We start from the raw sequence: 14387 nt of genomic DNA, 5'->3' as shown, positions 1-14387 counted from the left end.
CCTGAGTACCCTCTTAGCTGTGGACTAGTGAGATGAAGAGGGGGAGTGCATTTGCTGACACAATTGATTGACAGCATAAGAAATATCCGGGCGAGTAAGGGTACAATATTGAAGGGCGCCCACCACCTGACGGTATGCACTTGGATCAGCTAGCAACTCACCATCAAATTTAGAGAGCTTGGAACCAGAGGAGCAGGGAGATGTAGTAGGCTTATCACCAAACATGCGTGTGCGATGAAGAATGTTTGCAATATACTTGGATTGGGATAGGTGTAAGCAAGCAGTAGAGCGGGTAGCCTTAATGCCAAGAAAGAAGCCCAATGGACCCAAGTCTTTTAAAGGGAACCTCTCCTGGAGCTTAAGAATAAGAGATTGAATAACAGAGGGCTGATTTCCTGTGACAATTATGTCATCAACGTAAACTAACATAAAAATAGTAATGTCACCATGAAAGAAAAGAAATAAGGAGGAATCAACCGGTGAAGCCGTGAACCCCAGCTCCAATAATGCAGTAGATAAAACATGTAAACCAGGCTCTTGGAGCCTGCTTGAGTCCATAGATGGACTTGTGGAGTTTACATACAAAATTTGGTTTGTCACCATCAACAAAACCTTGAGGTTGCTCCATGTAGACCTCCTCCAACAAGGTACCATGCAAAAAGGCATTGGACACATCCAACTGCTTAATTGGCCAATCAAAGTGCATAGCCAAGGCCAAAATAATTCGAATAGTGGAAGGCTTAATAAGGGACTAAATGTTTCACTGTAATCCACACCACTTTCTTGTTCAAAACTTTTGGCAACCAAACGAGCTTTGAACCTATCAATAGAACTGTCAGCCCTTTGCTTAATTTTGTAGACCCACCAATTCCTTATAACACGTTGGTGAAGTGGACGAGGACACAATGTCCATGTCCCATTAGAGATCAAGGCCTCAAACTCAGCAGTCATAGCAGCCCTCCATCGAGAATTAGCGGCAGCTTTGGTGAAGCAAGATGGTTCAGTTTCGGTAAGGATGGAAGGAAAGGCTTTGAGAGGAGAGTGCTTTGTAGTATAGTAGAGATGGAAATCATCAAATGATTTAGGCTTAAGGGAGCCAGTCCTAGAGCGTGTGGTCATAGGATGCACATGGGGTGCAAGGCTCTCAGATGGGCAAGTGCAGGAGGTACATTGGGAAGATGGGCACTCTCAGATGGGGCAAGGGCAGGGGATGTAATAGGGAGTTGGTCAAGAATAGTACATGGTGACTCAAGGGAAAGACTAGGTGAAGAAGAAGGATGATCAAGAGAAGCATCCAGGGAAGAAACAATAGATGGGAGAGAAGAAGAGGCTGTGGCAGTGGGTGGTGTAGAATTAAGAGACAATGAAGGAGATATGGGATCAGGGATACTTACCGAAACCATGAAGGGAGCATCAGATACTGCATTGATCTTTGTTGTTCCAAATACTACCTAAATTAATAGATAATATTTAGTACATTTTAACTCACAAGTGCACAAGATCAAAACAATAGTATAGTAGGCAAATACGAGATAATTCCCACAAGGATTGGTAAATTATGTTTAGAAGTAATTTCCTATTTAATTAAGATATAAACTCAATTGTCACGATAGAGTTAAAATAAAGAAATAAAATAAAAGATAAACAAAACTAAAAAGGATTAGGGTTTTGATATCCACCACTAATCAGACTAATTAAGATAACAATATGCCAATGCGCCAATTATATCAGTATAATTAATGTTTGCCAACCTAAGGGCATGGGTGTCTACTCCTTAAGCTATTGATTTCCCTAAGCAACGAATTAGGCATGGGTGTCTACTCTAATTCTTTTCTTTCTTAAAGAATTTAGCATGGGTGTCTACTAAGTTGTTCTTTAAGAAAGCATAAATCTGAGGAAATCGACAAATACACGAGGCCTAGGGTATGGGTGTCTACTCCCGGTTCCCCATGTTGATTAACCCAAGAATCCAGTGTGGATATCTTTTGTTACTCTTATTAAACCCAAGACTCGATCATCCAAATTGATTTAACTAACTAGTCCATACCACATGCATATGTTGGCCAAACAGACACATATGAGAAATACAAGATAACAGGTATTAATCAAGTTAAAAATACCAAAATATAATTCTAGCCTGAGACAGCTGAGTGGGGCCCTCCTCCATGGGTACTTTTAAAGTAAATTTTGATGTAGCCATTAGCCCAAATTTTGCAGTTATTGCTGCCACCCTCAAAACCACAATGAATAAAAGTAAAGTGTTTGTACTTTGGTTTTTTTTTTAAGGGTGTTCAACGCTAATTTGTCGAGCCCTTATTAGAAGGCACAAAGGTTTAATTTGTACCAAGAACTTTATACAAGTTATTCTCGCTATATTAAGCTTTGCTTCAAGGTCCTTGAGTATTAATTGCAGGTAATGCAAGATTTGAGAAATTTTAGGCAAGATACTTGGAGGAATTTTGGGCATTTTAAAATAAATTTCTCATATTATTTCATTAATTTGCTGCTATTTTTAAATAAACACTTACAATAAGATAAGATAAATAATATCCAACAAAAGATAAACATAAGAATAAAACTAATTGATAACTATTAATCTTTATTAAATAAAATCGTTCTTTAACACAAATTTTAATCTAACATAATTTCTAATTTCTATTAATCGTAGTAAACCTAATAGTAATTTTAACCCTAATTCTCTCTCTTTTCATCTAAACAACACTAAGAAGAACTTCAAGATGAGGGAAGATCTCTTCCCTCCTCCCCTTTCATGATAGTAGTGCTCGGCGTCTTCTCTGTAGGTTCCACCAGTCTCCATTTCTAGTGGGTTGCTTTAGATCTAATTTGTAGATCCAGATTTAGTCTCTTCAACCTTAGATCTGATCATTTTCTTCAGCCAATGAGTGTTTTCCGAAGGGATGTCTACGATGTCGTGCTTCTCCACTGCTGTTTGTGGGGGTTTTTGTTTTTGTTTTTTGTTGTTGTTATTGTTTGTTGTTTTTCTTTTATGATCCTAGCCGTTGGGCTGAGGATGTGAATAATACTTCTGGCTTTTGGGTCGAGAGGGGAATGGTTTGGGTGTGAGTAATTTGCTCATACCTGAGAAATAGCTTCTTGTGCTCTTGGAATGAGTTTTCGTTAGCAGATTTGTTCTATAATCTGAAGATGAGGCTGGGATAGCGGATGTTTGACATCATAGATTGGTTTTTCATTGTAAGATCTGTTATGTTTTCAATTTTTTGACGTGTAATCTTTTAGCTTCGGCTATGATCTTGCAGAACTGTATGTTTTGTGATTGTAAGAGCTTTATGCTCTTGACCACTACTAATGAAATCAGATTGATTTTCATAAATAAATAAATAAAATAAAAAATAAAAAAATTTAACCCTAATTGATAACTATTAGTCTATATTAAATAAAATAATTCTTTTCTTTAAGATAAATTCTAATCTAACATAATTTCTAATTTTTCTTAGTCGTAATAACCCTGACAATCTGACGGTTTTGAGTTTTGTCAACCTCAACCAAATATTTCGACTCATCATCCTCACCTCGCATCTCCACTTTCTTATGTGCTTGGGCTTTCTTATTTTCATCTCCCTCGGCAGACATAATTTCCAATTTCTTTTGTGTTTGGGCTTTCTCATTTGCATCTTTCTTAGCACGCATGATCTCCAATTTGTTTTCTGCTTTGACTCCCATTTGTGTATCTGCTTCAATATCCATAATAAGAGTCTGAACTGTCTCAAACCCATATGCTAACATAGCCTGTGCATATAAAATTCAAAAAAAAAAAAGATTTAGTACGTCCAAATAACTTTCTAGCTCCAAGCCAATTTAGCAAATTGAGAAATACCTTGTCTAGTCCCACTACCACAGCTTCCACTATTTCATACTTTTGTTCAAAAAGAGAATGCAGCTCCATCATTGGAACAAATGCCCTAATAACTAAACATACATAGATATAAGCAAGCATGTTAGTATCTTCTAAGTGTGACATGAACTATCTCCCGCGTAAATTATGATCTTGATGAATATGTATGAGTTGTTTCAAAGTATCATAGAGATCCTTTTTGGAGGGACACGTACAAGAGAAAAAAAATAAGAGACATACCATCAAAAACATAAGATTCGATTAGTCTTTCGGTGTCACTGAGTTGGTAGAAAGCATTTGTAGCCTTTTTTGCTTAACACGGTATTGAATAGATGCAACAACAGTAACAAAGACATTATCCTAACAAGATAGCATAGATCACAACTCACATATTAATCACAATTTCAATCATATATATATATATATATATATATATATATATATATATATTGTTTAAAATTGAAAAAAAAAAAAAATAGTATACGCAATAGACCTTTGTCATCGTTTCACATCGAACATCAAGTTGTTGCACACGCAAAGTGAGGTGGCCAGCTATCTTCTTGCCACAAATCCAAGGCATACAGTGACAACCAGGCTCAAGCACATCATCAAACTTTTCAAAACTTTCTTTGATAGCCAAAGTTGATTGGTCCACTTTAACACAGCCAAAAATTTGCCCCATTTTTGCTCTACGCACAAAATATAGAAAACGTACGGTTAGGGAAATCAATTGTAATATATAAAAAGCAATCTTGAACATTCACCATTAGTAAAAGATTTAACAAGATATCCAAACTCAAAGAAAAAAAAAAAAAAAAATATTCTTTCTCCAAATTTGATTGAAGGACGTGATTTAAATAGACTTGCAACCAGATATACTAATCCTAATGCAAAACAAACTCAAGACTCCTAACCACAATTGAATTAAAAGGACTCTTACGACAATTCACACACTACTTCTATTACAATTGAAGGTCTCCAAACTACTTAAGAGGTAGATAGAAATTAAGATGAATTTTTAATCCTAAGCCTCCTAGGACGTACGGTAACATTATATATATATATATATATATATATATATATATATATATGACGCCAAAATTATATTATACAGAATTTATTAAAAAAATAAAAATAAAAATAGGAAGAGATTAAAAAACCAGGAAAAACTAAATAATTGATAAAATAATAATAATAATAATAATAATAAGGCATATACCCCTTGTCTATACACCAAAATACATTTGGTTTAAAAATCTATATTTTATTTTAAAAATATTTGCAATTGGGTGTTATATTTTCATAAAATCTTGATTAACTAGGTATAGTTACGTTAAGCTACCATGGGGTGTTACTCACTTCTATAAACAAAAGAGGAATATTGGTAGCTAGCTAGGCTTACAAACAAATTTTATAGAAAAAAGTTTTACAACATGATTAAAAATTAGATAAATTCAACTTTTGAAAAACTCAATCACGTGTAAGAAAAGAGAAATAAAACACGCACCAACTCATATTTTCCCACAAGCCCATCACGAGTAAGGAAAGAGAAATTAAGAAGCTTTGCAGGATTCTTAATTTCTTATGGCCACCAGCGTTTTGGATATGAAACGAGGATATAATTTACCTCAAGTCCCCTTCTTTCTTTTTCCTCTGTTTTTCTTTTTCTCTTCTCTGGTAAACAACTTATATTTCATGTGTTTGGAGGCAAAATGTTTCTGACAAGGGCAGGGCACAAGGAAGATTGGTGCCTTGTGCTTCCAATTTGTTTATTATTCCATATATACACTATGGTTGGTGGCATATGAAGCCTCCGTAGATTCTGTCATACATGTAAGAGTATGCTCTCATCTTTTGATCTATGCAGTTTTTACCTCACTCCATGTAAATATGCAAGTTTGTTATGATGTAGGTAGACCCCACAACCTTTTTCACGGTACAAGGGAAGAGACATACACGCACAGTGACACAGCAGAGGTCTTCGACAACACAGAATGTTATGTTTACCAGTCCATGCAAATTAATAAATAAATGTTTTGTTGCATTTAATGATGTATATAGTGTCATATCATTTAAATTTTTTAATGAGATGACAACATATACACCATTAGACCTGTAAAATCTAATATAGATCATAATTATACAACAATAATCATGATTTAAGCCTGAAAATCCGAACATTGAGCAATAATATAAGTATAGTCAGTTGTCAATTGAGCCAGACCCATGGTTTGGCGAAAGATATCAGGACATTTCCCAAACCACGACAGAAAAATCCAGGACATAAAGGAACAAACCATTGCGTTGATTGAGCGTTTAACAAAAAAGGGGGTGGGAGAAAAGGAAAGAAAAAAAGCTCAAATGAAAGATTCTCTCCAACTTTTTCAAAGATTTTGGAGATGGTGATGTTTTGAGCCAGTAGATTTGTGGGATTTTTTTTTTCTTTCTTTTTGATACACAATAGTTTTACAATAAACACACAACCCCACGGGGTTGGGAACTTATAGTCTGTTTTGTGTGCCTATACACTGTAATGGAACAGAAGTATTCTGTTTATGGTAATTGAGTGGACTTGTTCTGCACAAAGGCCTCCAGAGTTGAATTTTTCTCCTGGTAATCTTTAAATTCAACTCTCCTTCCATGACCTGCAATTGGATTTAACCTCTTAGATTGCCATCATAAGTGGCATTGATGTGATAAATGTGAATATAAGAACATGAAGACAGACAAACCAGTTCCAAAATTAGAAATAAACGACAAGGATTACATAAAAGAAATGCATTTTCTTGTTATTGCAGATGTGAAATGGAGTGATTAGTAGTAGGATGCATAGAAAGTAATAATAATAATAATAAAAATAAAAATAAAGAAAGAAACAAACAAAACTAAGAAACGAATGTTTTTTCAATTGGTTTCATGTAAATGACAAGAACTACTAACCAGGTAGTACCCACTTGAAGTCCAAGTCTAACAGAGCGCGAATGCTCTTCAGTTGCAGGGGAACTGCAAAAGAAACAATTAAAATGAAAACTGATAATTAATCATCATTGAAAAACAATTTCAGTAGATGATTAGGAAAAGAGAGATTCAGCTAAGAAGATGTTCGTCTTCTAGGCCAAGACATGGACCTCCTCAATGGATTTATCATTTATTATATCAAGATCATTGATTTTCTCCAAAGATTGTTACACCATATTGGCTTTATCCACCAAAAATCTACTATAAATTCTTGTGAAATTATCTACCGTTCATACCTGAACAGTAATTGTACCGCTCAAAAATGCTCAGCCCAGATTCTGCCATGGCCAGATGGTCTCCCGTGAACAAAATCTTGAGTGACTTATAAAATAAGCAGACTGATCCCTGTGCCATCACATGGGAAATAAAATAATGAGCCCAGTTTATTGTTTGTTAATGCATCTCAACTTTTAGAAGTTAAGGTTGTGTAATTAATAGTATATCCAAAGGCAATATGATGAAGAGGCCAATTTCTCCAGGATATCCATTGCTGAACATGTCAAAGTGTGTAAGACAAATCAGACGAATATGATTTGAGGCAATATCAATTGACAAATAGGAAGTTAGGATACAAAGTTTTACAAGAAAAGGTGAAGCCATATCCATGGAAAATATCTACAAGTGTGCCATCAAATTCTCAAAATCTTTTTTTTTTTTTGGGGGGGGGGGGGTGTGGCAGAGCACCCTTGCCCTCCAGTGGGATCTGTCTGTCCATGCTTGGAGGCATATGTAGAAGGTTAAATCCCTGGCAAGAGTGGCTTTCTTTACTTAGACATCACCATTAAAGAAGATTCTAACTACAGATAATTTGCGGTTTTCGGAAGTGCAACATAACTGTAGTGGATATATGTTGCATGTGCAAATAAAAAGAAAGGGGAAACAAATCATTTACTTCTTCATTGTGATTTTCCTCAAGAATTTGGATAATGGTATTCTGTTCGTTTGAGATTTTGTGGATTGTTCCCAAAACTGCGGTCAATTTGTTTGGCAAATTCGAAGGACACTTTTGGAGGCATCATGGTAGGCAATATTTGGAACACAATTCCCTTGTGCCTTATGTAGTGTATTTGGAGGGAGAGAAGCTTTGAAGGGTGAGGGCTGGGTGTTGGAATTGAAGCTTCTGTTTTCACGTTCTCTACATGATTGGATAGCTTCCAGTAGTTGTTTCTCATTTTCAATTTTTTTGGAGTTTATTGATATGTGTTGATCTCTTAAATTTTAGATGCTACAATTTTTTTTTTTTTTTTTTTTTTTTTTTTAAGTCTTTCTTTTATTTACCTCCTATGTACTAGGGCTGTGCCCCTTTTTTATGCATATAATTTACTTACAAAAAAACAAATAAACAACAGATCCATAAACTTACTTCAGTGTGGCCTGGAGTGTATATAAGTTGGATGTCCTGGCCAAAGCTCCACGGACCACTCCCCTCTAGCTTTATCTCCACGTTTACAGTAGAATCTTCAACCTGGCAAGACCAGGACACAAATGATATGTTAGTTTGAAATTGATGTTTATGAAGAAAATCAATCAGATGCAAACTTTCCTCAACTTGTCCAACATATGACATGCTTCTGTCCCCGCTTTCAACTACTTAAATCAATAGACAGGAAACAGCCTATGCCTGCTTTAAAGATTCAATTTTCCACCCTTCTTTTTCCCTTTTTTTTTTGAAATGTTTACACTAGTGTTTATTGAAAACTCCTATTGCTCTTAGTGCAAGGGGGAAAGTCCTAGATTCAAGTCATTCCTCAAGTACGAAAAAAAGGAAAAAGCATAACATTGGTGGTGCAAGGAGACAAAGTGCCCCAAAGATAGTACAAGTATTTTGCCCCATAGTTCTCATTATTGGAGAAGATCTCCATCAACATTCCTAATGAATAACCCAAAAATTGCACATCCCTGTGAAGGATTCGCTACAACTTCACGAGAGAGGAACAAATGTAAATATATAAAAAATATAAGGAAATATTAAAGGGTAAGAAAGTGAAAGGTACCTCCAGTGAGTGCAGAATTCTATCACAACTTAGCCGCTTCGACCACCTCTCGTGATCTGCTATGTCATCCCTGACCATCATAACATATGTCAATATCATCTGGAAACACTTTAGATAATCTTACATCTAGGTTTACATTTAGGTCATGTCATCATACTTGTGGGTTAGAAACATGTAACGTGCCCCACCGAACATCTCAATATTATGTGCAAGCTTCTCTGTGAATCTCGGGCTGCAGAACAACAAAATAGAGAACTTATTCACAAAAAATTTTCCACCTAACATGACTAATATACACTTTTTTTTAAAATAAAAAAAATAAATAAATAAATAAAAAAAAAAAAAAAAGATCTTGTATTCGTCATTCTTGCCCATATTTCCAAAACTTCTGATGTGTTTTTACTGTTAAAGTATCTCATTTATCTGCAAAATTTAAAATTTAAAATTTTTTTAAAAAAATACCTGTCTACAAGTATATTTCCTTCAGGATGAACAATCAAATAAGAAGTTGCCCCGTATGATTTCTCAGAATGATAACCACAGTGATAAACACCCTGAAACCATTATGCAACTCTGAAGATTCACAAAGGAATACAAATTTGCAATTGGAGAAATACTTTAAAAAAAAAAAAAAAAAAAATTGCAATTGGAGAAAAAACGCAAAGAAAAAATATAAAGAGAAGAAGAGAAATATCATTTATCAAGGAAATGATGGTTTGCGTCTTAACCTAATGTACTAAGAAATTGGCTTGGTGTTGCTTGTAAGTTGATCCGGGAGAAAGTAACTCCCTTCTGCATCTTTAAGGTTGCAAGAAACGCACTTGAACACTCCAAAAACCTCTACTTTACCTAGACTGCTTTCCTCAGAGAATTACTGTAAAATGTTTGTTCTACTACTCAATTTTAGTAATAAACACCAAGTCTTTTAACCAAAAATTACCCTTGTAGACTTGTATTCTATTCAAAAGGCTAAACAGCCAGATGATAACTGATAACTCAAAGATCACAAGCAAAGGATTTTGCTGAGCATACACAATAGGTACGCAGAAATCCTTTTGGTAGCAGTTAGAAACAATCTTTCTCACAATTTGTTTCTAAGAGCACCCTTAGATTACAGATTTTTTTTATTTTCTTTTATAAGTAATTCAATCTCATTAGAAAAGTGCAGAGGGGCGCAACCCTAGTACATAAAAAGCATACAAGAGAAGCCCCTATTAGGGAGAAAAGAAGAACAAAAGTCATAACTTTAGATTACTGAATTCAAAACAACATATACAATAAATTTTTTTTTTTTTTTTTGATAAGTAATAACCAGTCTTATTAAAAGCGTAAGGCGCCCCAAAGTACACCAAGAGTATACAATAGGATCACCTAACTAGAAAGGGAATATACAATAAATAACTACCCTCTCTTACTAGCTGGTACTGAACAACCATTTTCCCTTTAATCCATATGCAGAATAGGATTTGCAAGGGCAATCACTATTTATGCTATGAGCCGTATCCATCAAAGATGGGAATCTCAGCAGCCAATAGATTTTTAATTTTGCAGTCTACAATTGAATTTTTTTTCAAATTGTATAATTTACTACTTTCCACATCTTCATGCAAAATTGAAACCAAATTTGTTTTATCAGTAGGTCTTTTTCTATTTTGGCGCTTTTGAGGTTTATCTCATGCTAGCATGATTGTTCATGGTTCAACTATTAGAAATTGAATCTAGGACCTACCCCAAACCCACCCCAGCATTTACCACTGAGACAAGACCTATGGGCTAGAAAAATATTTCTTTCTAAATATTCACATACATTTTTATATGTCTACTAAGAAACCAAAAATGGAAAGACATGATACTTCCAAGAATGCTTACTATTTACTATGTAAATAACACAAATGCCTGCCAACTAATAATGTAAAATAATGAACTGGCAAGAACAAGCAAAAAAAAAAAAAAAAGACTTACTGGAATTCTTTGCTCATCTATTGGACATGGGAATGTCTTCTGCACTTGTCGAATATCAGAAGCAGGTTTCTCTGTATGAATTGAGTTTGTTGGACATGAAAGCAAGGCCTAAGATACACCAAGGATTTAAGATGAACTGTTAGTTTTGGTGCTGCTATATGGAATAAACCAAATTCTAAAACCATAAGGAAAAAAAAAAAAAAAAATCAGGGGGAGAATTCTATAAAACCAAGTTTGCATTTTTTTTTTCTTTTCTTTTGGTAAATGACACTCCCCCAACCCTTATATCATTTACCTCTATAAATTTTAACTCAGTGCAACACGGACCTTACTTTGAAGGTTCAGTGTTAGTTTTCTTCTTCCGTGCAAATCAGTTGTTAAGTTGGATAGAAAAGTTTGTGAAATAACTAAATTGCCTTTGACAAGCATGTTCATTGTATAATTGTTTAGGCACAAATTTGTTTTATCTATTATGTTGAAAATAAATATTAGGGGATTTGAGAATGGGATTGATATTTTTTTTTAATGTTTATGACTCCATTTTTCACATAAATAGGCAATTTAGTTATTTTACATATTTTTCAGTCCAACTTAACGGTTGATTTGGACAGAGGACAAATTGACGACAAAAATTCAAAATAAGGTCTGAGTTGCACTGAGTTAAATTTTCAGGGGCAAGTGACACATGGATAGTAGTTTATGAGGAAAAAAGTGTCATTTAACAACCCCGCTCCCCTTTTCATTCTAAAATAATTGATCATACGTGAGAGTCATTCAAAACAGCTGCATAGTAATGAATCATAATTTCTTTGTAGGAATTTAAAGCTTAATCTCTCCCTATTTTTAGAAGATAAAAGGGGAGACAGTCATATGGTGATAGGGAAGATCACTGGCAGCCCCCCTTGACGACTTGTAAGAGGCAAGGAAAAGCTGGTTCTAATGCTCAAGTCTTAATTTGGGATGTTTTGGATGAATGGAGAGCTCTCTTGAGACCTTGCTTAGCTAGTCTGAGTTGAATCCAGTCTTATTTGTTTCTCTTGGCTGGGTTGCTTCTGGTTCAGTTTTAATTTAGTTTTACTAAAAGTAGGGGTAATCTGGTAGTGTCTATATTTGCTAGAATGGCTATACCAGAGGTCCATGAATCATATTTTATGTTTCAGAATCCTTCTCTATTCTGTTTTAGTAATTTTTACTTAATTTAGTAGCTCTTTCTTCCTTTTATTTGATAAGTAATTCAATCTCATTAAAAAGGCAGATGGGGGCAGCCCTAGAGTACACAAGTATACAAGAAAGACCCCCCTAATCGGGAGAAAACGAACAAAAGTCTAAAAAAATTTAGAAAAACTAGAAAAATACGGACAATTGTACACCCCTATCCATGTAGAAAGGGATTTTAACAGAATAACATAATAATAAGAAGTGTATGTATGAAAAAAAAAAAAGAAAAAAAAAAAAGAAAAATCTGCTAAGGGGAAAAAATGAGGGCAATGGGAAACATAAACCGATAGCAAGAAGCACCTGTAGAGCTTTTAGCCGTTCCTCTTCACAAGTTGGCTGTTTGAAAACTGCTGAGAGTTCATCAACTCGTGTGAAGGTTTGCTGTGAAGATCAAGAAATTCATGATCATTATCAAGTGCATTATTCCAGAATTATCATAAACGTTATTAACAAAGAAACTCCATTATGAAGAGGCCAAAACAAAAAATGATTACTACAGAATTTTCTGGATGATAAAAAGGAAGTGCGGCAGATATTCACGCCACAAAGATTCTGACAGTTTCATATAGGAAAAAGGATAGCCAATCGGGAGAGCCAATAAATCCAATGCTTCATGTCAGTTGATAATTCAAAATATTCAATTCTTCCCATCATCTTCAGCCACTGGCTAACAAATGGCCATTTTAAGTGAACTCAATCAATCAAAATGAGAATTTTACATCAAAAAAAGTTTTGAATTGACTACAGTGATTACAAACTAAAACAATATCAAAACTGTTATGACTATGACCTTGAATCCAACTAGTTCTATATAACCAAAATAAACAAATGGAAGTTTCGATGATTACTGGAGCCATCCATCGACAAGTATCACAGTCTATGCAAGTGTGGTCTGCAAAACAAATCAAAGGGAAAACTCGAATTGTTTACATATCAGATTATAATCAGTTTATAACGCTATGATGTTAATATACATGTAAAAACAAAGCATTGTTTGATTAATTACCAACAAAGAACTCGCCGTCAACGTTCTGAGGCCGTCTCTGTTTTCGCGAAAAAGTGGATCCCTGGGCTTGTGCTTGTGGGCTTTGAATGGATTTTATAACAGGAATTCTACACGCCGTTGAATTTCTGTACAAGTTGAACGTCTTGCGAGTTCTCGGTGATGATAATGATTTCTTCGAAGAGGAAGGATAAGGATGCACAGCTATGCTCCTCACGACCATGGCCATTTCCCTATTCCGGCAGTCCAACTTCGGAATTATTCACGCAACGATGACTCTTTTAATCTAATATATATATATTTATTAAATTACTCCCCCATTCAAAATTTGCTCAAAAATGTGTTACATTGTCATGGTATTGTGACACATGATTTAGAAAGTAAATTTTAGAAAAAAGTTTAGAGAAGTGTATTGTAATGTGATACGATGTGCGGCTCCTTCCTGACCCTGTGGTGTTTTCAAAATTAATTGGGATGTAGCTCTTGAATAGTTAAGAAAACCGATGGGCGTGGGCATTATTGTTCAAGACCATGAGAGAAAGGTTCTAACAACAATGTGTTCTTCTAGGAAATTTATCATTGATCCAGTTGTGACGAAGGCTTATGCAGCATGGAAGGTGGTGATTTTAGGTAGAGAGCTGGCCTTTGTAATGTCATTTTGGAAAGTGATGCTCTCAAGATTATATGTCCATTAATCATGGAATAGGTATGGGAATTTGATAGACGATTCGAAGTTTATTATTATTATTATTATTAATTTTTTGTAACAACATCCATTCAATCAAAAGAGATTATAATAGAGAAATAAATACAAGCTAATCTGAAAAATTCAGTCTAGACAGACCCCTAGCACTTTAGTGAAATTGTAGGAGAGCAAAAAAATGAAAAGCACTAGCGAATGTAGCCAATTAAAGCCTAGACGCTCCAGGGTAAATAAAACTCATAAAAACTTAAATCTTAACAAGTTTTCAAAGAAACTGTGAAGATTTATCAGGAAACAAATAGTGGAAAAAGGGTTTCCTTCGCATACACAAAGTCTGAGGGCCAACTGATTCAAGTTATTTGAAAAACTCAATCTAGACAGACCACTAACACCTCAATCAACTGGAAAGAGACCCAACACGCGAAAAAAAAGATATTTTACATAGATACAGAGTCTGAAGCCCAACAAGTTCGGGTTAAACAGAAAGCTACACAACAAAACATAATGGAAATACATGACAAAAGGTAGGGAAAAAAAATCTAAATTCATAAAATAGTAACACCAGAAGCAGAGGTGGAAGCAGAGGCATGGAAGAGCTCGTGGTGGCGCATGAGA

General features: G+C 34.9%; 1 protein-coding gene and 1 pseudogene across 1 annotated transcript; both read right to left on the bottom strand.

The window, feature by feature from the left end:
• Nucleotides 1-1115: 1115 nt before the first annotated feature.
• LOC132162335 (hypersensitive-induced response protein 1-like) lies at nt 1116-4556 on the bottom strand (annotated as a pseudogene).
• A 1470-nt stretch (nt 4557-6026) lies between these two features.
• On the bottom strand, nt 6027-13346 carry LOC132161712 (uncharacterized). Its single transcript, XM_059571888.1, has 11 exons — nt 13073-13346; nt 12915-12958; nt 12367-12447; nt 10849-10956; nt 9349-9440; nt 9044-9118; nt 8887-8956; nt 8256-8357; nt 7129-7237; nt 6815-6877; nt 6027-6519 (listed from the first exon to the last, which is right to left on the bottom strand). The coding sequence occupies exons 1-11, from the start codon at nt 13296-13298 to the stop codon at nt 6428-6430; spliced, it is 1062 nt and encodes a 353-aa protein (XP_059427871.1). The 5' UTR covers nt 13299-13346; the 3' UTR covers nt 6027-6427.
• Nucleotides 13347-14387: the final 1041 nt, after the last annotated feature.

Source organism: Corylus avellana, chromosome ca9 (assembly GCF_901000735.1).
Source record: "Corylus avellana chromosome ca9, CavTom2PMs-1.0".
In the NCBI taxonomy this organism is placed as follows: domain Eukaryota; kingdom Viridiplantae; phylum Streptophyta; class Magnoliopsida; order Fagales; family Betulaceae; genus Corylus; species Corylus avellana.
This window is presented reverse-complemented; position numbering and strand designations above follow the sequence as displayed.